Below are 27,991 nucleotides of genomic sequence, written 5' to 3' on the forward strand. Positions count from 1 at the left end.
ATTCCCTCTCTTAACATCCATACTGCCATTTAACCCTCTATATTCTCTCTCTTAACATCCATACTGCCATTTCACCTTTTACATTCCTCTCTCTGAACATCCATACTGCTATTTAACCCTTCATATTCCTTCTTAACATGTATTCTGTTATTTAACCTTTTACATTCCTTCTCATCCATTCTGTCATTTAACCTTTTATATTCCCTCTCTTAACATTCATACTGCCATCTGAACATTACATCTTACTCTCAACATCCATTTAACCTTTTACATTCCATCTCTTAACATTCATACTGCCATTTAAGTTTAACCTTCACACTCTTAACATCCACACACTGCCATTTCACCTTTACATTCCCTATCTTACCACCCATGTTGCCATCCAACCTTTACGTTCCCTCCCTTCTGCTTCAAGCCCAAGCTTACCTTTTTTCACGACTGCGGCTCCTGCTTCTTTTCTTCCTGTTAGAAACAGAAAAGAACAACTGCTTTCCACATCTGTCCACAATGTCATTTTGTTTGCTGCTGTTGTTTTTAAACAAAGCAAAGTCTGGCAACAAAAATCAACAAATGTGACCTCTTGCAAATCATCTTAAACCAGAAGGGCTGTCATGCTGAAAGGGGACATCTGAAGTATGTCTATGTGGTTTATTCATTAAAAGCTTTCCTGTACTCAGGATATAAAATACAAGCAAAAATAATGTGGTGTGAAGCAGGTGATATTATTCAGCCTGATGTTCACCTTCCACATTTTACTTGTGAGCCATAACAAAAAGAAAACAGGAACAGAAAAAATTACCCAAAATAGGTTTAAAAAAAAGAAAGAAAAGAAAGCACCAGGAGACAGTAGGCACAGTTTTCATGTTAAAACAAGAGAGGCAAGGCCTTCAAGACTCACTTGTGATACACTGAAAAAAATATCCAAGCCTTTTATGTATTGTGTATAATTTCAAAATGTAATGTTTAAGATGAGAAAGATCAGTTTAAAGTGAATTAATCCCCTAGCATCAATTACAGAGTAATTTCCCTTTTTACTATCTGCACCAAAACGTTTGCAAAATAAATAAAACTTCCATGCTTAGCAAAAGAAGTTCCTGTTTGAACAAAAAATGATAATAATGACTGCTCTTGTTGTTGGGTCAGAATATCAGATCAAAGTGCCAAGTTTAGAGAATACAAAAAATATAAATATAACTTTTTTATTTTTTGTGCCCATCCCAGAGGTGCAATATTGTTTTAAACAAGATGACTGGAAAGAACTGAATTTTTCCTATTTTTATGCCTAATTTGGTGTCAACTGACAAAGTATTTGCAGAGAAAATGTCAATGTTAAAGTTTACCACGGACACACAGACACACACACAGACAACCGAACACCGGGTTAAAACATAGACTCACTTTGTTTACACAAGTGAGTCAAAAATGATAGAGATGTATGAAGAAAAAGAACATGGACAAACTCAACAAAAATAGAAAACATAAATATGGGAAAAAAAACAACAAACAAACAAACAAACAAAAAACCCATATCAGAGGCAGACAGGTAAATAAGCCAGCCTGGAGTACCCCCTCTCATACAAAGTCTCTGGTGGTAACTAAACTTGGCTTCATTCTGTATGCAAAGTGTTGTGAATACTCAACCTAGTTTCCAGTCTCCAAGTTGTCCGTAGAAATAAACAAACAAAACATCCAATTAGTTTTAACATTTCAAAATAGACTCAAGACCATTCAACCTGTAATTACTTTACTGAATTATTGAACAGGTCATGGAAAATAGACAGAGATCATCCTATTTATGGATTCAGGACTTTCTGTTGACCAGAGATGCAGTCAGTGTTTACACTTTTCACATGATATCTGCACAGACCCAAAAGCGCAGATATTTTCTTCCATTGGACCACACTCATTCATCTATTGATCATTTCTAAACATTAACCCTGGCAATCAAGTTACCTGTGTAAAACCAAGGTATCCTGTAAACACACTCTTGTATACAGAGATCCCATTCACAAAGGAATCACTGTAAACAACCACTCATCACAAAGATCCTGTTCATCAAGATTCTCTGAAAACATGTTCATATACAGAGAGCCCATTCAGAAGGAATTGTATACAAGGATCCTACTTTAACTCCCTGTGCACACTCACTTACACAGAGATCTCACGGAGAAGAAATTCTTCTTATACAGATATCCCATTTCAATAGAATCCGTGCTGGCACACATTCATACAGACACCCTACTTAAAAGGAATTCATCAAAACATTTTCACACATACAGAGATCCTATTCAGTAGGAATCACTGTAAACACATCATATTGTAGAAAGATCCCATTCAAAGAGAATCCTTGTAATTTAGTGTTAACACACACTCATGCAAAGAGACCCCATTCAAAACTAATCTCTGTTAACACACATACATACAGACAAGTGTCTTGAGAGGATTCCCTACAATTGTCAAAATACACTCTCGTTTTAATGAAGTTCCGTTTGGAAGTCATCTCTGTAAACATATATACTTGTGTACAAATGTCTGATCTAGTCAGTCTGAACAACTGTACAGCCCAAGGAAATATCAACTCTTGAGTTGATTATCTCTTCACTTGATTATCTCTGGGTAACTTAAAACAAAAAATATTGGCTATGTTGCTATGTTACTTGTAGTTTAAAAGAAAAAGACCTTCTGACCCCAAAAATGTTGGCATGAACTGATAAAGACATATTTTCTGGTTCCAAATATTAACTAAAAAAGCTTCTTCTTTTTTTTTAAGAGGGAGAAAGTCATTTACCTTTTACCTTTTTCAAGGGCAGCAGTGGTAATTTTTTCACTAGTGATATTAAACACAACTATTTTGCAGAAGCAAAACTTACCACACTTCCAAACTGTGCTGAATCATACATTGGAGCAAAAATCTGATTAAATTATTTCCACAAATGAAACATTCAGTCACTGTCATTAAAAAAAAAGTGCTTGTTATGTAACAGAAGTAAAGAGTATGCATAATGCAGTTATCACTTTCCCTGCAGTCAAACCTGTTGCTCATGTCAGACTTGGCCAAGATCTAATGATCTATAAGCTGAGGATAATTTACATCTGGAACATATGTTTACTCACAATATGACTGAAAAAAAAAAAAAAAAAAAAAAAAAAATCACAATGAAAAAAAAATTGAAAAAAAAACCCCAACAAAAAGCCTTCATGGCTCACGTGTGATTCCAGGTACTGAAAAACAACAAGAATGAAAAAAAAAAAATGCTGGGGAGCTGGAGGGGGCGGGGAGGTGTAAAAAGGCCTTACACATACATCAATCCAAATAATAGTTTTGCTCTCCGTCAGAAATGACTGTTTATCTAACCTTCAGTTGTGTGCTGCAAAATGAACAATTCCATCTAAAGCAGCCAACGTCATCCAGCATTTCATTGTTTTTCAAATAAATTACAATCATACAGACTTAACAAAGTTTCAAACTTTCCACTGTTTTCACCACAACTTTCCTGCTTCAATAAATTGTAACTAAAACTCAACGCTTGTGCATTACTCCATACAAAAACCAATTTTTGGTAATCTATTTCAGGGTGGTTAGTTTTGTTTCACATTAACAACTGAACTGCAATTTGACACTGTGTACACGATTTAAGTTGATCCAAATCATATTTTTTGCTCACCATCAAGAAACAACTTTTCGTAAATCTTCTGAAATATTGTGCTGGTATGTGCTAAACAGACATAAACCTGGGTTCGCACTTCACAAATACCTGAACAACTTATATATTTGCATCTATCCAAGTGACAGCCTATTCCTGTCTTTTCTTCAACTTGACTACTCAAAGAATCTTCGTAACAGTAGGTAAGTAATTGTTGCATGCTGAACAATTCCCACAATGACAGAATTTTTAGGCAAAATGGCGGAGAATTTTTAAATTATGTTGTCGACTCAATAAGTATATCCATGTTAGTTAATTTAGAACCTTTTTTTTTTTTTATAAATATATTTGTATGCAATAAATATGCTGATGGTATTGTTAGTGTCATTCTGTGAGATCTGTGCATAATTTCTCTTTCTTTTAACTGCAGACGAGAAACTGAATGCTAACAATTTAACCGAATGCTAATCCAGCAGTGAAATGGAAATGACCCAAGGCAAAACGAAATAAAATGTTCACAATCCTGATGTCGAAGTAATTATCTTTTTTTCCGTGTTTCATCAAAATTTGGTGCTGACAAAGTATTTCCAGAGAAAATGAACGTGTTAAAAAATATCAAGGGGACGCACACACACACATATATATACATATCATATATATATATATATACACACACACACTCACACACACACAAACATACATATTAGTAGAGTACTGGCCAAGAGGTAACGCATCCACCAAGGGTGCGAGAGAATCAGAGTGCAATGGTTTCATTCCCACAGTCACCAGTATTTTCTCTCCCTCCACTAGACCTTGGGTGGTGGTCTGAAGGCTGGTCATTCGGATGAGACAATAAACCAAGTTCCCATGTGCTGCACTTAACAGCTTGTAAAAGAAACCATGACAACAAAAAGGTTGTCCCTGGCAAACTTCTACAGAAAAATCCACTTTGATAGGTAAACAAATCCACTTGCAGGAAAAAAAAAAAAGAAAAAAAAGAAAGAAAAAAGGGTGTGTGTGTGGGTGGGGTGGGGGGGGGTGTGTGTGTGTGCTCTCATTGTAGGGACATGCTCTCCATGGGGAAAGCAGCCTGAATTTCATGCAGAGAAATCTGTTGTGACAAAAAACAACAACAATGCAATACAATACATACAAACACACACACACTCACAGACAACCAGATTACGATTATTACACAGATTCACTTTGCTTACACACGTGAACCAAAAGCAACACTCTGATTGTTTCAGTACTATCAGGAGTTCAGTCAATCAGTCAAGTTGTCCAAGACATCTAATTTGTCTGCTGGGGGCAAGTCAAGCGGTCATGTGAGGTCATCATTAAGAGAAATGTTTACCAAGACGGGCATCCCTTGCTGCAACCCACACATACCTTCAGCAGGGAATGTCAGGCAAATTTCAAGCTCTCGCTTTATCACAGAGTGACACCCATAATGACACCTACAAATTTCAAGACAAAAGCACACATTAGAAATCTCATCACTAAAGCGGAGCTTGTGGTTGGTGGTGGGGGTCTAACGTTACTCCTCCATCCGGTTACATGAGCCAAGCAACCTGAGAGAGAGGCAGACAAAAGAATGACTCTCAAAAAAACAGAACACCAGCAACAACCACAAGTGTGTAACTACAGGAAATAACCTATGGACTACCTTTTATCATCTGTATTTTAGGACAAGCCAGCACTGGCTCCTCTGTCCAAAAAAACACACAGAAAGATATCTCAATGGGAATTGCTGAGGTTCATACATATAATTACTGATTTTCCTGCTATAATTCTTCTTTTTTAAGTATCTTGCTGCAAATTCATCAAATATTTGCAGTGGCAACAGGAATCTGTCCTGTGCATTGGTCTTTCTTGCAATGATGCAAGTGTGCCAGAAAGCGCATCATGGAGGTAATCCAAAGCACTGTGATACACTGAGAGAGCATGCAACCAATCTTTGGTGTTCAGAAAATATGTCAACACAGTCGCATTGGTTAAGTCCTGAGAAAATGTGGGCACAGAGACCAGACTTCTAATCAGAACATTAATGCTGAATGTGGACAGAGCACAAGATATAAAGCTGGAGTCAAAGGTACTCAAAAAGTGCCATCAACACCTCAGTCTGTAATACAAATGAAAGTAGTTTAATAGAAACACACTTGGTACCAGTTGCATCAGTTTGTGTTTACCAACCAACAAATATGCATACACATACATAGCTGTGTGACCATATTATGCACACATAAAAACTAAAACACACACAAACATACACAAACATACACACAGAGATGTACACATGCACACACACACACACACACACACATCTTATGTACATGTGTGTTATTCTAAATAACCAAATAACCTCATGAACCTGGTAACATGGTCACTCACCCCCACCAGGACCTAAAAGGCAAAATTCTCAGATGGAACCAGATCAGCTCACAACAGATCATAACATGTAACACAGAATCAGTCTTCAACATAGATCAAACATCTCTTTCATGGCAAAAGAAATATATAACTATGAGGGGAAAAAACACATGTCCGTGAGAAACGAATCATGTGACTTCTGTCATTGTGGAATTTTTATCAGCTGGCAATCATGGTCTGTTCATTCACTCAATCCAATGATCAGTTGTGATTGGATTGCTATTTTCTGTGACCAACATTTTGCCTTTCAGGTCTCCATTCAATGGATATGTCGGTCTGACTGTCATATCCATATTTCTCACTGAAAAAAAAAGAGAAATATTCTGGGGAAAAAAAAAAAAAAAGTACACAGCTTTCAACATGTTCTGTTGCCCCTGTGTGTGCTACATGTTTGACTCAGTACACAAATACATCAACAATATGTGCAAATATACATCAATCAATGCACATATATATGCACATCTACGCCCAGTAAACCCAGGAACAAACACACAGACCAAGTGGACCTGTACTCACTTCTTTTTATTCTTGGAAGAAGAGGAGGAGGAAGACATGGTGGTGTGAATCTGTCCTTCTTCCTGTTATCCACAAACAGCAAGTCAGCAGGGAACAGCACAGGGCAGTGAGAACAAACAGAAGACATAGCAACAACTCTCAGAATCAGACATGGCAGCACTTTCATACCACTCTCTTGTCCACCTCTTAAGGACTCCCTGTTTTTACCACGTTTTCATTGTCATGGTGTGGAACCATCATCACCAGCCATGGCAGCCCTGGAACAACCCTGTCTCCTGACTACAACAAAACAAACCTGTCTTGCAACATCACATGTAAGTCAACCTGTTTACACACAAATCTCAACCCCCTGCTCAAAGGGGTTCTGTCAAATCATTCATCCTCTGTTTTCAATGTGACACCCTAAGTCAACTGTTTCAAACCATCCACCCCATTCGATCTTGTCATGTTTGCATTTAAAGATTTAAAATAACTCATACTGCCATAATTATATCACACATACACATACAACACATTAAGCTTTGCTTTAACTGAATTACCAATCATGTCCTTACTCCAAGATAAAGAAACAGTTAAAAAAAAAAAATTCTGCCAGCTGATGTCTTGATGTGTGACTTTGCTGGTTGGTTACTTGCTTCTTATAGCTTGATTTCAGACAAACATTTGGGGAAACAGTTACATGACAGACTAGTTACACAACACATAATCACTTTATTGATCAGAGGACTCAACAATAATATATGTGTGATCTTTTCTTCCTGTAGTAGTTAATCTTATTACAATGAATGATCCTCTTTACGCAGACCACCTCAGATAATGTCAGAAAACAAGCCAACCATCCACAGTATCTGAAACACAGCCACAGCAATAGTAATTCAAAGAAAAGCAGCAATTAAACTTAAATTACCTGGTACTTTTATTAAATATACCATTCAGCTCCAGGCACGAAAATGAGAAATGATCAATTTACACAGCTCATACAGATCACTGCTTTCACCCCAACTGATTTTTAGCTCGTCTTTTTGTGTTTGGTTTTGTTGTTGAGTTGTTTTTTTCCTTTGGTATCATTTACAATTTTGATACATCCTGAACTCAGTTTACTGAAAAAAAGAAATCAATAATTTTTTGTTGTTGTATATGCATAACTCTACACTTTTTTTTGTTTTTGAATTAAAGTTTGGTTTCTTAAAAAACAAAACAAAAACAACAAAAAACCCCAAAAAAACAACAACACAGGACTTAGTTATATCATTATTTTACATATTACTGTCCCATTCAATTTCATTAAATGATTAATTACTAAGAATGTTACTAAAAATGGTTTTCACATAATGATAATTGAACAGACTGCTTTTAGTTTTCTGCAATTGGATCGAGTGAAAATGAGAACACACTTTCAAACATAAAAAGCTGAAAGAGAAAAACAACAACAAAAAATGGAAACTCATCCATTTCCAAACTGTGTGCGCACAGAAAAATCACAAATGATTACTGAAAAGCTAAAGAATATCAAAACATAAAAATCACGCTCACAATGCACGCACACACACAAACACACATGTACACAGAGGAAAAAGACAAGCACCCTTTACGGGCAAGGAGTGCGATGAAACTATGGTCTAGAGAAAGGTCTTAAGCAGTTCCGCCCATCTGAGCTGAGGCCACCACTGCTTGCGCCGCTTTTGTCTCTTGCCAGGCCAAGATCCGTACCCCTGAGATGAAATGGACAGCCACATTTACTTTCACTTTCACTGCTATTTCTATACTATTACTTACATTCTTGATGCAACCAAAAAACTAAAAACCTTCAAAATTATTATAATTATAAAAAAAAGGTATATAATGCATCTGTATTCCAATTAACTGAGTTAGCTCTAATCATGCTGGTGATCTGCCGCACATAAAATGAGAAAAAAAGAAAAAAAGATTCAAATGTTTTTTATTTATTTAAAAATTAAAAAAATTTTTTTTTACCATTTCCTCTTGTGATGATAGTCACTGATACGAAAATGCAGAATTTTTTTTTAAAAAGCTTCTCTCATACATCTGATCATCTGTAACTAACAAGTAATGCTTCTCTCAGTCATTGACATGAAACACCTATCAATACCAAGAATCTAGTAATACTACCTCACTGAACACTAGTTTTATCACTCCCTGAAGTAGTGAAAAATGCCCTGGTACAGGGCAAGGTCCCCTCACCACACACCATGCTATCTGCTCAAGTCAGTGTCTGTAGTTGTACAAGTAACTAGGCTTTTTCACTCTGGTTTTTGTGGAAGTAGCACATATGATGTACTTCCAAACTGCATACCACAGCACTGCTATATATACAACTGAAAAATGCTCTTGCTTTCACCAAGACAAATGCAGTCTCCATGTGTTAAGTGCACTAGACGTTCCTTACTAATTCTGTGAGGCTTATGTTATGAATCCTGGCAGTGTTTAATGTGTTACGGGCTGCAGTCCCCACACCCCACCCCACCCCACCCCACTCAATCACGTCAACAAATACATATGCAGACCTTCAAGGGATTTAATCCCTTTTGCACAGGAGTATGAAGGCCATTGATATATCATTATGTATGTTAACTCAATTTTTAACGATTTCAACTCTGAACTTCAGTTCCGTTCAACACCAGTACTTTATGAGTTGATCAATCCAGTTCATTGTTCAAACTCTTTCTTCTTGTGGCAAAGATGCTGAGTTGCTTCCATTGCAATGATCTGCATCTGGTTTCAGGGCTGACATGGGGGTACAGGAAAATGGAATGGGAGCTCTTGGGAAGGATAAAACTACTCTTTCAAAACTTTAGACAACAGATATTGTGAAACTGAAAAAGATAAGTGAGGGAAAGGGTGTATTTAGAACTAGAATCTGATTACACCTGGATTTCAAAATTACTAACAATACTAACAGTGAGTCAAATTTGGACAAGCTATGTTTATATTATAAAACATTATTGTGTGTGAATATCATTACCCACATTCATGGTGTCAAGACTAAGGTTGGCCAGGGCCAGCAGTGCACAAGAGCTCCAGCAGGTGAGGCTCAGAATGGGTTTTAGATTCCATAATTCACGTCAGTGTTGAATGGGAGATACAGGCACATATTCTGGGTTTAACGCACAGGATTTCAACCGCTCCACCAACTACCAAGAAAACTTGTGATGGCAAACTCAAGAGTCCCATACTCATCCCTATCCGTGCTTTCTCAATCCATACTATGTTTCATGATTTACTTCCCTTCACCTATCTTCTGTCCTTGGTCCTTAATTCACATCAGTGTTTAATGCGATACACAGACACATGTCTATTATTCAAGTTCATGTATACCCAATACACACAACTCTCCCCCTAATAGTGCACATGGCTGCAAAACAGCAGGACAATCAGTCACAAAAGCCTACTTGTGGTTCTGCTGCATGAGTGTTGGGCTGTGCAATCCATAGTCATGCATCAGCCTGCCTGCAATGCATGTGTTTTCCTTTTCTGGGCCATGATAAATTATTACAGTATTATTACTATCAATAATAATACAACAATAAATACACCCACAGTGCAGGAAGGGAGTCATGTGAAACAGTTAAATGGCACCTATCCTACAACTGACACTTCATAACCAAAGACTCGAATGAGAATGCAAGATGTCTGTCTATACATCCATGGTTGTTCTTAGCAGCTCATTTCACACAAAAATTGTTTTGTTTTGTATTCATAAATATTTTAGCAAGGTCCTCCATGGGATATTTAACAAATTATGCCCACCTTCAGCATCATAGTTTCATTAAACACCCCAACATACTTTCAGTGATACAGTATTTTCTGACACACAGCCACTACATTTAATCTTATATCCCCAGCACATGGAGATAGAGAGAAAGAGTGACAGATACAGAGAGAGTGAAATGACATTAGAACTTTAAAAAAAAATTCTTTTTAAAGAAACAAAAGAAAAGGGGATGGAGTAGGATGAGGGGTGGGGTGGGGGTTTAGGTGGTATTGTCAAACTACTGTGCAGCCTGAATAACATGTTAATTCAGATAGAAAAAATGGCTGTAAATTATGGTTCAATCTTTTTACAGCATAATTTCCCCCTGCCTTCAGCTGACAAAAAACCCAAGGATGCTATTTACATCTTTTGCTCAACAAAATGTTGAAGTAATATATATATATATATATATATATATATATATATATATATATATATGGAGAGAGAGAGAGAGTGAGAGAGAGAGACAGACAGACAGAGAGACAGAGAGAGAGTGTGTGTGTGCAGTGTGAGGGTGAGGATCAGTATGTTTATATGTGTCATATATTAACATGAACAACAGCACACCAATGCGTACATATGCATGTATATATATGCTTCTGTGTGTCTTCACTGTACTGATTGTGGTCCTGAATGAAAGTTCTTCTTGTCTGCTCTTCTTCAAGGCCTGACTAAGCGCGTTGGGTTACGCTGCTGGTCAGGCATCTGCTTGACAGATGTGGTGTAGTGTATATGGATTTGTCCAAATGCAGTGACGCCTCCTTGAGCAACTGAAACTGCTCTACTTTTTGGAATAATTAATCCCTTTTTTAGCAATTCATGGACACAATTTGAAAAAGTATACAAACATCATTTACTGTTGTATTAACTGCTGTAATTGCAGAACTCTGGCTGTGCTAAATCTAACCTCATTAATTTTAAACTAGGTTCGTGACTGCTGTTATCTTAACTGATGCGGTCTCATCTATGTGACACAAAGCTCACACTACAGTGATGTGGCAGCCTCCCCGGACAAGTATTATCATCATCATTATCATGGGGTAAAGTCAAGGCAAAAGAAACAGCACATCCTGGATGCTTCCTTCCATGCCCTTTACTGGTCACACAAGCCACCACTGGTCAGCACGCACTCAAATGTTCAGCATCTCCCCTCAAGCGATGACTGCCACCACCACCATCTCTCCTTGAGGATCCAAGTCAATCTGCAGACACTTTCACCCCTGGCTAGGCTTACCCACAACAGGTAAACTAGTCAAGTGACATTCCCCTCTCTTAGTCACTGTCTAATGACTACAACCATTCTATTCCCCCCACCCCACCCCCTTTTTTTTTTCTTAAATATCCTGCACAGATCTCCAGTCTTCACCCGCATTCTGAATCACTCCATCCACAAACAGTGAATAATCACAAAAACAGGTCAACTACTGACACATACAAAAGCAAGCATCATATAAAAAAAAAAAAAAAAAAAAATATATATATATATATACACACACACATACATACATATATACATGCAAAGTTGAAGAAAAAGAAAAAAAGCAACCAATTTTTCTATCCTTTTTTTCCAATAAAATTTTCATTCATCATCACTGACATATCTGAAAAAACTGAAAAACCAAAGCTCATCTTCAGACCTCATTGATGACAACTCACTGTGTCTGATGATTGGGGGAAAAAAATGCTGTTCACGTCACTGTCGTTGTTCCAAGTACAAAACAGAAAAAACAATGTTTAACACTACAAGTAGTATACACAAAGATGCTTAACAACTGAGGTGTCAACTCCCAAGTAATCAAAGTGGGTTTGAACATGATACCAACCTCTTTTCTGTACGGGGCCTCCAACATTGCTTCAACATCAAAATCCTCTGCCATTCTGTAACCCTCTTCACTGCCAAGTCTGCAACACAAAACACACCCCTCATCATAGTAATTTTTATAACATAAGCCCATGATCAGGTGATAAAATAATATCACAAACACTTTAGTTCAAGAATCACTAGAACTAAAGGAGTTACGCATAGGTAAAATTTACAAATGCGCAAGTTCAGTTCGACAATGTCACTGTGTTTAGACAAATCCATATGCTACACCAAATCTTTAAAGCAGAGGCCTGACCTGCACCATAACCATGCTTAGTCAGGCCCTGAGGGAAAAAAATAACAATCACAAAAACTATCAGTATATTACACAATAGAATAATGGAAATAAGATAAAATAATTCTATTTACATATTTTTTTAAACTAAAAAACCTTTTTTTTTTAAACACACACACACAAATATATATAAAATCATAACTAATTGCAGCAAATAATAATGATGTTGCGGGCACGCACACAAATGCTTACTTAAAATATGTTTGATTGCTTGAGTATACATATTTACTTTGTGTATAAAGCCATATATTTTTTACTCCAAAGTTTGTGTGTTTGTTACTTGTCGTTCAGAAAAAATATTTAAAAAAATAATGATTATAACAAATAAATAAATAATGAAATATATGATAAATTTATACACAAATATGCACACACACACATACACGCACACAAACATGCACTCCTATGTACTGCAGGTCCCACCACACACACACACACACACACTTCTGTATATTGCAGATCTTACCACATACACACGCGCACATCCAAACACATGAGATAACCAAAGGGTTTGGATGAGACTGCGCAGCACAGTGTCAATCGATGATGACAACTTACAGACAAGTCAGTTAACTACCCAATTCACCAAATGGACAAGTCTCAGTTTCAACTTGTTCAAGGTGGCAAAAATACTCTTTTTGAACTGCTCTGCACTTCTCAGTGGTTTATTGGCATTGGTTGTTCTGATGTTCAGTAGTATCTACAGATCTATAGGTTCACTTTGTACATTTCGTTCATGGTGAGTTGGGTCATAGCGTGCAGACTGATCCATACATAACAATACTATACATGTGTATACAACATCTGCTTTTAAACAAACTTACACAGGAAAGGGGAGAGATGCTTAACTATTGAGTATTCATAAGCCAAACATGCTGGACAGGTATGAGTTTGAGACTGTGACTCTGGACAGTGAGAGCATGTACACCAAACTTAATATTTATTATCCATCTATCATTGTTAGATTCTAATTTCCATGTTACTGAAATGAGAGAGATGAGCAAAACAATAATTATTATATTATCCAATAACATTGGTAGCTGGTAAAGTCAATCACTCACTCAAAAGTTGACTGAATTGGCTACAAATAATTAGTACAATAGTAGTAGATATTATATTGTATATATACTATAAATAGGCAAAGAACAAGACAAAATTTGACACTGAATAATGACTAACACTGTAAGTGTAACATCATAACACACACACTGACACAGTGACAAAAGTGATAATCACAATCACAATTATCCTGTGGACCATAAGTAAGTATGATTTTTAAACTCAACAATATAAAAAAAAGAAAAAGAAATAGTTTGAACAAATATAAATAAAACAATCAACATCAGTCGCGTATGATACACGGTGACACACAGACACAGGAATAACAAACACACTGTGTGTGACAGTGTCTGAATGTGTGTGAAACATGCAGTGCATTGCATCTGGTCGACTGGGTGGTTGTTGACAGTGATCTTTTTGAGATGGACAAATATCAAAAGAAGACATTCCTTTGTCATAACAGAAGAAAGATACATGCCAACCTTTGGTAAAAAGCAGACTTTTGGCGTCGACAACAATGAGTATTCTCAGCACACGCACGTTTGAGGGACCCCGTTCTAACGACGTTCAGAACAAATATGGCGGCCGCTTTGGCTAGAAACATGTAACTACAAAACAGTAAAGAGCACACTGGCCATGCTGCGGCCACACTGCAACATTACGGAAACATTACGGAGCATGATCGAGTTTGAAACACACACACACACACACATATATATATAGAGAATCATATATATATATATATGTGCGTGTATTGTATTTGTCTTTTTTGTCACAACAGATTTCTCTGTGTGGAATTCGGGCTACTCTCCTCAGGGACAGCACTGACAGCGCCACCCCCCCCTTTTTTTTTTCCTACGTGCAGTTTTAGTTGTTTTTCCTATCAAAGTGGATTTTTCTACAGAATTTTGCCAGGGACAACCCTTTTGTTGCCGTGGGTTCTTTTACATGAGCTAAGTGCATGCTGCACATCGTCTCATCTGAATGACTAGCGTCCGGACCACCACACAAGGTCTAGTGGAGGGGGAGAAAATACTGGCAACTGAGCCGTGATTCGAACCAGCACACTCAGATTCTCTCACTTCCTAGACGGACATGTTATCCTTAGACCATTACTCCATATATATTCCATATATATATATATATGTGTGTGTGTGTGTGTGTAAATATATATATGTGGATGAAAACTTTCCCCCCAAAAAATCTAACAACATTAACTGTCCAGATGATTTTACATCTCAGTTTAACGCGTGGAGACATACTTAAATTCACTATTCATATGTAGTCAATTTCTTAGGAGTGTATTTCACTTCTAAATTAGCATGCAAATGTCACACTGATCATCTTTAAAGAAAAAAGCCAGTTTTTTAATTAAAAATTTTTTTTTTAGAACTACATGGTATGGGTTTTCTTCTTTTTTTTTTCTTTTTTTTTTTGCGGATCACGTACTTTTATTATCACTTCTCTTTTAAGTCTGAATCAAACTAATTTCTTTCAAAATAAATTTCCCCATCTAATGTGCGTTTTGATATGGAAATAAATGTATTTCACTTTAAAAAAATTCCTTAACACTTATATTTTGGGGGAATGAACTCACCAACAGATTTATCTTTAATCCCCAATTCCCAGTGCACATGCACAGCTATTTTTGTCTGTTGCTGTCCACATGCTGGCAATCCACAGGGAGCAGCTGATGTCAGGTCAAGTTACACCTGAAAAACTGACATGCTGATGTTATCTTCCAATTCAATGTACTCTTTGTACAGTAAGCAATACTGTAAACCACACATGTGGTGTGGGAATTCACAGACGCTGTGTTTAGTCATGTCCTCCACAGCTGTGTGCCATTAATTTAATTTAATTTTTTTGCTACCCCGTCATATGCACTGTTTCAGTGGCATTACTCCATGGGCTACCATTCTCAGTTCCCTATCATATGCATTCATGCCTGGGTTAATCTGCTGCACCCTCAATACCAGTAGTCCACAGAGAAGAATCAATGTCAGGCACCTAGTAAGCCATACACGAGAGGAGGCCCTGCGTTGCTGTCAAGTCACTATGGTGGTGTAAAGTTGTCAGTGTTCTGATTCAGTATGCACAGACCACCACCTACAAAGCCTCCTACTGATGACAATAATCACTAGGTTGCAGAGCCAGACTGAGAGATTGTCCCCTCCTGAGTGGAGACCATCGCCTCATCCCTCAAACCACAACCACCCATGAATCTGCTGTCACTGAAGACTTTGACAGGACTCAACCCTTACATGGAAGCGGAGGGGGTTGAAATGGGAGTTCACCATGACAGCAGGGCATGAAAGTCTACAGACTCTGAGGCATTTTTCTTCACTATTCATTATAATTTGGTCGAGGACAATGATGATGTTGCTTTGGAGATCCAGTATATGTTTTGGACTACATGACAAGGCTGTACTCTACGAATATGTGTGATGAGTTCATCTTCTGACTCTGTGTGTGTGTGTGTGTGTGTGTGCACGTGCGTGCGTGCGCATGCATGTGCGCGCTTGCAATGGAACCTGCTCATACTGATATAACAGAGAATCACATTCAGTTCATCTTCTAAAGCTCTCTCTATGAAGCAACAAAGGCCCCTACTCATATCAAAATAAACAAGAATCATGTGCTGACTTTATCTTCTGACTCTACCCCCTCCCTCCGTGTGCGTGTGCTTGTGTGTGCATGCGAGTGCACTGACAATGATTCAATGGCCTCTGCTCATCAAAATAAACGAAAACCATGCGCATAGTTCAGTGTGTCCGTGTGTGTGTGTGTGTGTGAGAGTGTGTGTGTGTGTGTGTGTGTGTATGTGTGTGTGTGTGGTATGTAGTCCCTGCACATATTGAAACAAACGAGAATCACATCTCGAGTTCATCTGCTGAATCTGTGTGTGTGTGTGTGTGTGAACTGACAATACAAAGGCACCTACTCATATGGAAATAAAGAAGATTCAAGTGTGAAGTTCATCTTCTGAATCTCTCTCTCTCTCAGCTGTGTGTGTGTGTGTGTGTGTGTGTGTGTGTGTGCACTGACAATTCAATACAATGATCCTCCAACGGGGAGGAGCATAAAACTCATGGGCCAGAGTAGGAATGGAACCCACCACCCTCATAACCTGGTATTGCTCTAAATCCAGCATGCCACCATTTCCATTACATGAACTGGAAAAAAACAAAAACAAAAAACATTACACCATCAACAGCAAATGCTGGACCATCTTGTGCAGCTCTTACATTGTACTGATGGAGACTTACTAGAGAGAGAGCTGCAATGCAATAGACCTACTTGAAGGATAAGGATGATCATACCAGTAGTGAATGCAGTTCATATGTGTCAAACCTTTCAGCCCTGTCTCTCTCACACACACACTGAACCATAAATATGTATGGACATACACACTATTACACACTGAACCGTAAATAAGCATGGACACACACACACACACACACACACACGAGCTGATTGATGACAATGACAAGGGTAGAGGCCGCCATCTGTGTTCGTGCAGAATCTGTGTAACATGGGACACATGCACACAGGAAAAAAAATACATCCTGCATTAGACAATACCATCTTTATTCATCCAACTGGTAATTAATTGTGCATCCACAGGCTCGTCACTCGCCCCACACAATGTCTCAGCCCACAAACCCATCATGTTGTCACCACTGCAGTGCCATATGATCAGTCCATGTCACTGTCAATACTAACATGCAGAGAGTACGATACAGACAGATGAGTGAAGGGTGGAGGGGGGGAGCGTGTGGGGGGGAGGGGACAGTGGGGAAAGAGGGCACTCCTTACAGATATGTAAATGATACAGAAATGACAGAGAGAAAGCTGTGATTCACTGTGATAGGTACATAATACTGTGGACAATGGGTATTGTGTTGCATTGTATTGTATTACTCCTTGTAAAAGCAGATGAGGAGTGTGCATCATCACATTGCAGCACCCCCTCACCTCCACTTTTTCTTTTCTCTCTGCGGGTGTATTTGTTTTCCTGTCAAAGTGATCTTTCCACAGAATTTTGCCAGCTTGAGTTGCTGTAGGTTCTTTAAACATGTGCTAAGTGCATGCTACACATGGGACCTTGGTTTATTATCTCATCTGAACAATCAGTGTCACACAAACCACAAACACTCTAAGAAAATGAGAAAGACTTGTGAATAGAAAAGTTTAATGCCCAGTCACTTAAGTTCACAGCCACAACAGAACAGAACTGACAACAGAAAAAAAATCACATATTTATCTGTTTCATGTCTCTTCTGGTGCTATATACATGTAAATGTCTATTGATCCTTTCTTAAGTGAGCTTATGCCTCAATATGCTTGTATCATTTACATGACGTGAGTGTGAAGGAATTCTGACAATGCAAATTACATTTACCTCCCTTTTTCAACACAGATTCATAAACAACAACAACAACAACAAAAAAACAACAACAACAAACAAAAAAACTAAAGCTACATTTACTTGTCTTTTTCAACACAGAAAAACAAAGTTAAAAAAGGAAACTCATAAACCAATGCAAAGCACCACCAATAACAATTTTTAAAAAAGAAGAAAAAAAGAAAAAAGAAACACAAACAATAAACAATTTCTATGGAAACGTAACATGATGAAAATATATTTCAAGTTCTTTAGACTTGCGATTTTTGTAGAAATGGATAGAAGTATGTTAACTGTCTTTACTGTCGATGGAAAAAACACCAACTATAAATTATAACTAATTCTTCACTACATCTTCCTGTTGACAGGCTGCTAATGTCATGCCTACAGAATCTGCTGCAAGAGTTGGGCTGAAGTGGGGGAACTATGGGGCACTGGAGTATGCAACTTTTAGGGGGGATTTGTTTGCCTATGCAACTGTTTCCAAGGTAGCTATATTCTGTCTTCAGTGATGAAGCATACTATGTCAATATCCCATCCATACCGTCAACTTACGGCAATCTAAACGGCCTCCTCTGCTAAAAGATGGTGAAGGGATTTAACATATGTGCAAAATGATGCACATGCTTTCGCACACAGAACCTCGGTTTATAGTCTCATTTGAAAAACCCGTTGGCAATGGCTATAGAACCAAAGTTAACTCCAGGGAAAAATCCTTGTGAACCAATTGGCACAGCGGAGATCTCTATACAAACCCTGGACCCCACGATCTCAAGTCCAGCGCTCTACCAACTGAGCCATTCCAGTCCCCATCTCTGATTACATGACTCAAGATAATATTTTTCTGTTGTAGATAATGCTGGATTAATGAAGGAATGAAATATTTAATTCCAATGTTTGTGTAAATGAGGTTGAATACTGGCCTAGGAAAATCCCACCATACCAATGATTACATGGAAGCTCTGGGCACATGCAATAGGTAGATAATGAAAAATCCAGGCTACAAAACATGAAACACCTTGTTGATACAGAGAGTGGATTTGGGGTTTTCTTTTTCAACGTTAATTCAAAACCCTCCAGACAAAATTATTCAGTAATGAAACACAAACTCAGTTATTATCTAATGCCATCAACACCATTATTTTAGAAATTAGCTAGCAAAACTGATATTTAAACACACACACACACACAACCAAAGCTGTGTGCACACAACTATCCTCCAGTTTGCAATGAACTATTCACGTCATTTCATGAAATCAACCCTCAAGACCAAAAGTGTGAATGAGCTCAACAAAGAGAATGAGCTCGCATGAAAAATTGAATGTCCCGACACCTGGTGATGCCTAGAAAGGAAAACAGACTAAAGTGATACTGCCCGACATGTTGCTAGTCTGTTAATCTCTTCGCTTGTTTCTATTCCAAGCTGTGTTGCAAAGAGTGGTAATCCCTGGACTGCCAACAGTGGGACCTTGACAGACAAACTCGGGTGTGGCTGTGCATGGGGGACTCAGAATGAGTGGCGTGTGAGTAATGCCACTGAAAATGGTTCAGATGATGTGGCAGAAAAATAGAAAGGAAAAAAGGCGACCCCAAAATAGTTGTCATAGCTGTGTGCATCTTTTTTTTTTTCAATTCTTTTTTTCTGAAAATATTGGAATTCCCAATAATATGTAAACATTAACAGGATAAACCATATAAAGTTGCACCTTACTATCTGTACAGATATATTACACACTTTGCCCCACATTATTCACACCTCTGCATGGCAACACAGCGTATCATTTACAGGTAGGCTCAAGGCATACAATTATGGGAAGCTCTTTCTTGCATACCACATACTTATGCTTTTTTCTTGCCTTCCATGCCCTCCATCCAAACTCTCTCTGGAGCTGGAGTTCACAGACTTGAATGTTAAACCTCCATGATTCCTTTCTGACTCTAAATCATAGTTTATCATTCATTCCTGAATTCTTTTTTTTTTCTTCTTAATAAATCATAATTATAAACTTAGCTGACAACATCAGGACTGAAAACTGTAAATACAGATCCTGTAGACCCAGAAAAAGAAAAAAAAATCTAGAAGAAGGATGCCTGGAAAAGAAAATTAGGCACAAGTATCGTACATTCATACAAATGAACTAGAGCATGTCTCTTCAATTTCTGTACAAAACAAAACAAAACAAAACAAAAAAAACAACAACAAAAAACAAAAAAACACAAAACAACAACAACAAAAAAAGCCAACATGCAACTCACACATCCTTGGTTCAAAAAAGAATATAACACAGTATCATGATAATGATAAATTATCAAGTCCAAAAAAATTACCCCAAAATATTCAAGATTTTCTGAAAAAAAAATGTAGGTGAATGGACCAGCAAGGCAGAAAATAAGAAAGAAAGAGACAACAAATACAATATGAAAAGGCCCCCGCCTTACACACACACACTCACACACACACACACTAACAGATGCCATAATACACTCGCGCAGTTGGACATTTGAAACCACCCACCCATTCCCCTATGATAGCCTCTAGAAAATGCATCCCTGCAACATGCCCTCTCGCACACACCAACAAGCACATCGCCACACACACAAATGGCAAACGATTTCACCACAATAAAGTCTGCAGTCAGAACCAGATCACTTTATTATCTATGCTGAAAGAGACCCCAGCATCCCCGTTGTCACTGTTGGCATGGCCTGTCCATCCAGAAACCCTAAACCACAGCTCTTCACAACCAGGGTAATGACATACTGCTTCATTGTTTATTGTTGCTTATAGTCAAGCCGACCGCATAGGGCAATATCAGGACTGCCCAACCATACAAAAGCTCAACCACATCAACATAAAACTGTCGCATCAAAAACAAAACAAAAAATAATAAAACAAAAACACCAAGACAAACTCACAAAATACAATTCATGACACAACATCTTGACCATTTAGCTCCTTGGGACAAATAAGACAAGGCTGTGCTGAGGATGTCAACCCTTCCGTGTAATTTGTCACCCTCAGATTACAAAAAAAAAAAAAAAGACGTAAAAAAACCCACAAACTTCAGACCCAAACAAAAAAGACACAAATGCCATATAGGCAAATAAAGCATAATGGACAGCTAGTGCCTATCCCAGTATTTACAATTTCACTTCCTAGTTGCCATAGCAAAACAGCACAGACAGTACATCATTAACTGTGGAAAAGAGGGAGAAAAAAACGTGTCAAGGCTTCCTCAAAAAAAGAAAGAATGGACTGCATAGACAGAAAAAGAAAACAGTGAAGGCAGAAGAAAGGCAGAAATATTGAGAGCAATAAAAAAGAGGAAATTTCTAGCACAGAATTTCCAGGAGGTGGGAATGCTATTTATACTGAAAGACCCCCACCATCCCATGGAGCAAACATACTGCTTTACTGTCATCTCCATATGCTGTAGGCCATGATTAAGCAGCTTGCTGCCCTCACACAGAGCTCCACAGTTTGGCCAATGCTTTCAAACAGGAGGCACCATGGCAGGGTCAGTCAGGCATTGGACTTCCCATTTGCTGTTCACCAGTGATCAGGGTTCGAGGCCCCATTTCCGCATTGTGTTGTGACTCCAGGAAAGACACTTTTACTCCAATTTTCCTCACTCCACTCCAGGTGTGAGTGAGTACCTAAATCAAATCAAATCATGGTACTTAGAGCCTCGCCAACCACTAAGACCATCTCAAGGCTATCGAATGAGTACCTGACTTTGGCTGTGGAAGGCTAATTTAAACAGTGGAAGGAGAGGATTGGCCTCCTAAAGCCAAGCCCAAGACACACTGGATAGGAATTCACTGCCCTGATGGCCGTAAAAGGCTATGGGACCTTTAACCCTTTTCAATAAGGGCTCCTCATTCTTTGTACTATTCACACAATCTGTACTTTGTTGAAGAAACAGTCAACACTCTTGTTACTCCACTACCCTGAAGACGTCTTGAAAAATTGCTGAGGACATAAACAGTCACAGTAACACTTGACTGTTACGACTCAGATGAGTATTATAATGTAGCACATGTTTATGTGAAATCAGGAATACTGTCACACTATCTGACAATGAGTATCACAAAGCGTCTTCAATGAGATTAAACTTTTCATTTCACAAATGTGTCAAGGTTTGCTGTACATGTACAAACAAAAGTGTGAAGGTGATTGTTCTGAGGTGGCTGAGCAGTGTCACTGATAACGGCTTGCACCCGAGGCTTGACAACCAGCTCTCCATGCCTCACTCTGCAGTCAATTGTTTACACATTCCTTTCCATGACACAGTTCCCACAAATCATACTGTGCTTAAAATACGCCCCCCCCCCCCACTCCTACCTCTTCCCCCCAAAAAAACAACAAAAACCAAAACAAAAACCAACTAAAATACCATAACATGCTTCTAAGCTGACAGAAGATTTGGACAGGTGCCAACTCTCTCCCCAGCCAAACTGAGCAGCCTGGAAAAGTGCTGACAACAGCAGTCAGATCATGCTGTTTGAAGTGTCAGGTGGATCACTCACTTTGTGTATCATGGACATCCACGTTGATATTTCACACACGCCTCCATGGCTGTGGACAATCAATGTTGTGCAGGCATGAGTGTGTTTATCTCGACATATTTCAAAGCCACTGATAGTGAATGAATTTAGTGTATGCACTTTTTTTGTTTTTAGTTTTTGTTTTGTTTCGTTTTGTTTTTTCCTCTCCATATTCACTGTATGATTCATGCACACCATTTTTCCTGAGGAAGGAATAAAAAGTAACAAAATGATGGATCTGAACACACACATCCACACATGCTGTAACACAATGAACAGTGATATGCATCACACCAAAAGCTCTGCAGAATCTTGTGTAACTGACATGCATTACTTACAGTTACACTGTTCACTCAACGACTGACAATAATTTCAATTACGCTGCATGGAAAATACTGTACACTGTACAAATGTTTTAAAGTATTCAGTCCAAAGTGTTTACAGTTCACTTGAATTTGTGTAGAAATGTTTTGTGCATGTTTGTCTTACGAATACTCAGAATAGGCAGAATCCTTTGTGATGTTAAAGCATATCTTTGAACATCAGCAACAGCAACTTGCTCAGGCTGTCTCCTTTTCAAAGCAAACAAAGCAGTAAATATTATGCATAGCTTCAGAGTCTCATCACAAATACTGGTGAATGCAGAATCCCCCCCCCCAAAAAAAAAAGTTTTCTATTTGTGGCTGGTTACTACTAAAATTAGTTAGTGCCCATCAATGTATTTGTAATTTCATGCCACTCATTCAATGACAAACTAATTTCCATGTGGATTAATAAATGGTTTTTAAACTGAACTCAACAATGATCAAAATACTATACATGATCATGCCCACAATAGGCCAGGCCTGAAATTATTTCAAAATCTAGTTTTCAAACATCATTTTCTGGATGCATCACACACACACACACACACACACACACACACACACACAAGCATCTGTTCAAACAAATAAGTCAGGTTCATGCTTCATACATATATAATTGTTGGCAAGGCCAACATTTCAACAATGAAATTAACCTTAAAGAACCAAACCCACCACACTTCATCGGACTGTTGAGAGCTATGTTTCTCATACTTCTCCAGAGTATCTTTGTTCACAAAACAAATGGGTCTGCAAAATAAGAGGGGTCAAACAACAAACACTGGGGATTTTGTACAACACCACCACACTTTTCATTTACAAATGATTGATACTCTTTTTGCAAAACGGGAATCACATTACTCATCTACAACAAAGTATACACACAAATCTTTCTCAGTCAAAAAAAACCCGAAACAAAACCAAAAAAAAAACCCACCAAAAAACCAAACAAACCCACACACACACAAAACCCACAACTAAACTTCTGAAACAAACCACTGGATTCTTACTCTAATCATGACCTGAGCAGGCGGTCATGCAAGTTTGAGCGACCTTTACAAGGGGTCACTGGAACAGGTATGTCCAGGGAAGTGAGCATTGCCACCTTGCTGTCTTCACTCTTACAAGTTTCTGAGAAAATACAGTCACCTACAATTACCGCTAATATGCAACAACATCAGATCACAAGTGTATGTATTCTAAACTGGCTTCATTTCCATACATACAGTTCTTCAACTATCGCAGAAACGTAGCCCTGTCCTTGATGTAGTCAGAGTCGAAATAGATGATCACAATGGTGATGTCATCCCTGTAGAAGCGAACAATCGTCTCGGGCAAAGTCAGCTGAGCCGAGATCTGGCCGTGGTCAGGACCCAAGGCACTTCGCAGCAGGTGTGTGGCGGCATTGGAGTCAAGGGCTCTGTTTTTCAGGCTGTTCCGGCGCTGAGTGAGAATGGTGTTGACGGCCTTGAGAGTGGCGCCCTCGGAAGGGGTGTAGTTGACCAGCACCTGCTGTCCATCCATGTGGCCCGCCACCAGCTGCACCACTTTCTCCGGGCTCAGGCAGTCCCATAATCCATCCGACGCCAGCACCAGGAACTTGTCTTTTGGCGTCAGGTGGTGGTGCATCACCTCTGGCTCAGCGTCCAGGTAGGGAGGGGTGCGGTACTTGGGGGGCACCAGGCTCTCCCCGTAGATGCTCAGCAGGTGGTTGGGGATCTGCTTGGTATTCAGCAGGTGCAGGAGGTCTGACTTGACCCACTTGTAGCGGACGTCCCCAAAAGAGCGCAAAGGCACCAGCTCTCCGAACAGGCGGCGGTTCTTGATGATGTTTGAGGATTCATTTGGGTGAAAGCGGGTGATACGTTCCACCTCTCCTGGATTGTCTGCGTTGTGAGTGTTGGAAAGGCTGACTGCCTCCCAACGGTTGTCGCTAAGGACGCCCAAAACCGCCTGGGTGTCACCAACGTTGGCAACAAACAGGTCTGTACCGTCCACATAGGCCACACATCCCACTGCCCCAGAAAAGGCGATTGCCAGCGTGTCGAAGTAGCAGGACATGTCCATGCTGGGCCGGTGCAGGTTGCTGGGCGAAGCCTCATTGGTGATGTCCCTGTCCAGCCGCAGAAACCCGTTGACTAGACTCTCCTTGACCGTCACGTCATGACTGTCAATGGCCATGCACTCAGTGGCAAACGTCACCAAGCTCTTCTTGTGCAGTGCCGCCAGGTCAGACTGAACCAGGCGGTCGTTATCCCCATCCCAGTGTATCAGGTCCGTGGTGGGGTCCATGGTGCCGTCTCTGATTTCCTTCAGCACGCTGTGGTCTGCCATGGCCACAGCAATGTAACTGAACAGACGGTCACGGACCGCCTGCGCACAGGCGCATCCTGCGTGGCCATCAAACACACCGAACATGGAGGCTGTCCCATGCACCATGCTGCCCTGCCCATTTCGGTCCTCAATAGGCTTGTTGGCCTGCAACAGAAACCAGCCACACTGTGGGCAGGGGCAGAGCTGGGGGTGTTTCAGCTGCCTGTTTGGTGTGTACATGCTCTGTACTACCATTCGGGCTTAACACAATAACAGATTTCATGTTTCAAAATAAAATCTGTAACTTTTCTGTTATTAGTGTTAATATGCTTCCTGGACTATTTTCAGTTTTATGGTTTTAGGTGGCGAATGGGAAGGGGATCTACATCTATCTATACAATCTTTCAATTAGACCTTCAACCTCTCTACATTGTAGACTTTTCAGATTAGTAAAAATCAAAATTCAAAGGTACTAAACACTGAAGTTGTTGCAAAGCAACATATATAAACACACACACTTATGTCATATAGATATCACAGAGAACTGTGGCACTAAACAGGACAGAGTGATTAGACAGCTTTTGTTTTTATAACTCATTTCCTTCACATTCTCATTCTCACACACAAACACACACATGCACGCATCAGTTCAGTTAGAGGGGGAAGAGGGCATAGGTTGGTGAGGCTGAAGGGGTACTGAGGAGGGGTTTAAGATATAGATTCTCTTTTAGTTTTATTTTCTACAAAATTCTGCAACAAGCTTCTGTCTCAAGACTCTAACCAAAATGAAACTATCAACAGAACTGATTTGATTTAAACCAACATGTGCAAGCAAAATACACGCATGCAACTCCTCGCCCCTACTCCTCAAAGTTCTCACGCCTCAAGCTGTCAAGGTACATACACCAAGAAAGAAAACCCCCACAAATATCCCTTCCCTTTAGAGCCGCATTATCTCGCCCTGATGAAAATGCTGAAAAGGTTGAAAAGAGCTACAGACTCGCCAGGAGGTCCTTTCCTTTCCTTACATTCATTCTGATTCACCCAATATTTGATTTATAAATTATATATCATGTCAAAATAACATTTTCTTCCTTTCCAAAGGTCACTTTCCAGTCCACTGCCATAAACCTCATGCATGTGGTGCTTTCTGGGTAGTGTGTTATCAAGATTAGGATACACTGACGTGTGTGTGTGTGTGTATGTGTGTGTGCGTGCGCGCGCGTGCGTGCGTATGTACACTGTGTAAAAACTATTGGTACATATCACATGAGAACACATAGCACATATCAGTGTGTTGGCAATATCCACAATTTTTCCCCTCGACCGAGTGAGTTGTGTTCACAACACTGTGTGGATGCTCATTCCGCTTGTCATACAGAGGACTGGAGGGGAAGAAATGTGGATATAGCCAGTGTTTTTAATATCATGAGCACTGGAATACTTACATATTTTTATGTGTGCACCTGTAAGCATATGCATAATCATTTTTCCATTTTTTGTTTGTGTGGCTGTATATAGTATATCCACATTTGTTCCCCTCTATTTCCCTGTATGACAAGCAGAGTGAAAGTCTGCGCCTGCGCCTTGTTGTGAACACTGCTCATTTTGTTTTGTGTGGAACAATTCCGGATATTGCCCATTTATTATCTGTTCACTTTCCACGTAGTGCATACATGTTACTATTACTATTAGTATTAAATAAGACAGAAGCATACTCATACTGCATGCATGTTTAATAAAATCATCTATATTAATGTCCTAGTATGCATATATGTGCTTGTGCATGCATGTATACTTGTGTACATGCAAAATCTCTACAGTTATAGACTTTTTACAGTTGTTGATCATTCTTACCTTTGAAAAAAAAAAAGAAAAAAAAAGACTATGACCATATTACATTATTTATATTCATTTCCAATTGTGTAATACATTAAATATGTACATGTGTTGATGGGTCCATAGGCCTATGACTGACTTGAGAAAGAATTGGAAAGAATGACACTGAAAAACATATATATCACGTTTTTTTGCTTTGTTTTTTTCACTCCAACATGGCACTGACCTGAAGTTGGTTCTTTACGTATGCCTTGACCGGGCCATTGACAACATCTACACTTTCCTCATTCATTCGGAGAATGGAATTAACCATTTGGGGAGTCAGCCGCGGAGACTGAACAGCATCCGGCGTTCGGGCATTTCGTAGCTTGAAGCGAAACAAGTTCACCCCACTCTGATTCCATGCTGCAGCAGACGTCGAAACTTCTCTCCACCATTCTTTCAGGACTTCGGTGTACTTTCGGCTGAGCGTGTTTGCGCATGCGAAACGATACATTTCAAAGCTCAATGATCTGTCGTGTCTCTGAGCTTCACAGTCCAGAAATTACATAGTTTGAGATCATGTCAGACTCGTGTTTTTCCAGATTCAATGCTGCACGTTTTACATGCGTGATTCCAATGAGCGGCCCAACCTCTCGAAGGTCACGTCTCGCCAGTCTTCCAAAACTAGAATTTCAGACGAAATTAATACTTGCAAAATGTGGTGGCAATACAGCAACTGATAAATGTTCTTTCGTATAGATATGCGCTAATGTTGCAGAGGTTCATCCCCCGAAAAATACGCCGATTTCGAAAGGTTTTCCCACACTCCGCAGGGCAGCTGCAGCGTCACTCTGCTTATTACATACTAAAATCTCATTGTTACTTCCCTTTAAATGGACTTGTCGGTTACACACCTCTGTTTTGGTCGGTCGGCTGCACTGATCTAAAAATAGAAT

At 39.2% G+C, this 27,991-nt stretch overlaps 2 protein-coding genes across 6 annotated transcripts in view; both read right to left on the reverse strand.

The window, feature by feature from the left end:
- The window catches only part of LOC143300642 (RNA-binding protein 39-like), a 39,741-nt gene extending 25,543 nt beyond the window's left edge, over positions 1 to 14,198 (reverse strand). The window contains exons 1-6 of one of the 5 annotated variants that reach the window (XM_076614457.1): positions 14,066 to 14,107; positions 12,189 to 12,267; positions 8,179 to 8,305; positions 6,594 to 6,655; positions 5,037 to 5,104; positions 428 to 462 (exon numbers count right to left, since the gene is read on the reverse strand). In XM_076614457.1, coding sequence (XP_076470572.1) covers positions 428 to 462; positions 5,037 to 5,104; positions 6,594 to 6,631 — 141 coding nt within the window. In that variant the 5' untranslated portion in view covers positions 6,632 to 6,655; positions 8,179 to 8,305; positions 12,189 to 12,267; positions 14,066 to 14,107. Of the gene's footprint in view, positions 1 to 426; positions 463 to 5,036; positions 5,105 to 6,593; positions 6,656 to 8,178; positions 8,306 to 12,188; positions 12,268 to 14,065 lie in introns of those variants that run through there. The other 4 variants (XM_076614455.1, XM_076614458.1, XM_076614456.1 and 1 more) reach the window with 4 other exon arrangements.
- An 8,159-nt stretch (positions 14,199 to 22,357) lies between these two features.
- On the reverse strand, positions 22,358 to 27,885 carry LOC143300355 (pyruvate dehydrogenase [acetyl-transferring]-phosphatase 1, mitochondrial-like). The gene is made up of 2 exons (XM_076613964.1): positions 27,280 to 27,885; positions 22,358 to 25,379 (listed from the first exon to the last, which is right to left on the reverse strand). Exons 1-2 carry the CDS (start codon positions 27,547 to 27,549, stop codon positions 24,138 to 24,140), a joined length of 1,512 nt encoding a protein of 503 aa, XP_076470079.1. The 5' UTR covers positions 27,550 to 27,885; the 3' UTR covers positions 22,358 to 24,137.
- Between the last annotated feature and the right edge of the window lie 106 nt (positions 27,886 to 27,991).

The sequence above is a fragment of the Babylonia areolata genome, chromosome 26 (genome assembly GCF_041734735.1).
Source record: "Babylonia areolata isolate BAREFJ2019XMU chromosome 26, ASM4173473v1, whole genome shotgun sequence".
In the NCBI taxonomy this organism is placed as follows: domain Eukaryota; kingdom Metazoa; phylum Mollusca; class Gastropoda; order Neogastropoda; family Buccinidae; genus Babylonia; species Babylonia areolata.

Bases quoted from the DNA above. Each gene is read 5' to 3' on its own strand.
- LOC143300355 (XM_076613964.1), bottom strand. From the start codon at position 27,549: ATGTATCGTTTCGCATGCGCAAACACGCTCAGCCGAAAGTACACCGAA. The intron at 25,380-27,279 runs GTCAGTGCCATG...TTTCTGTTGCAG, and splicing joins ACGTAAAGAACCAACTTCAG to GCCAACAAGCCTATTGAGGA.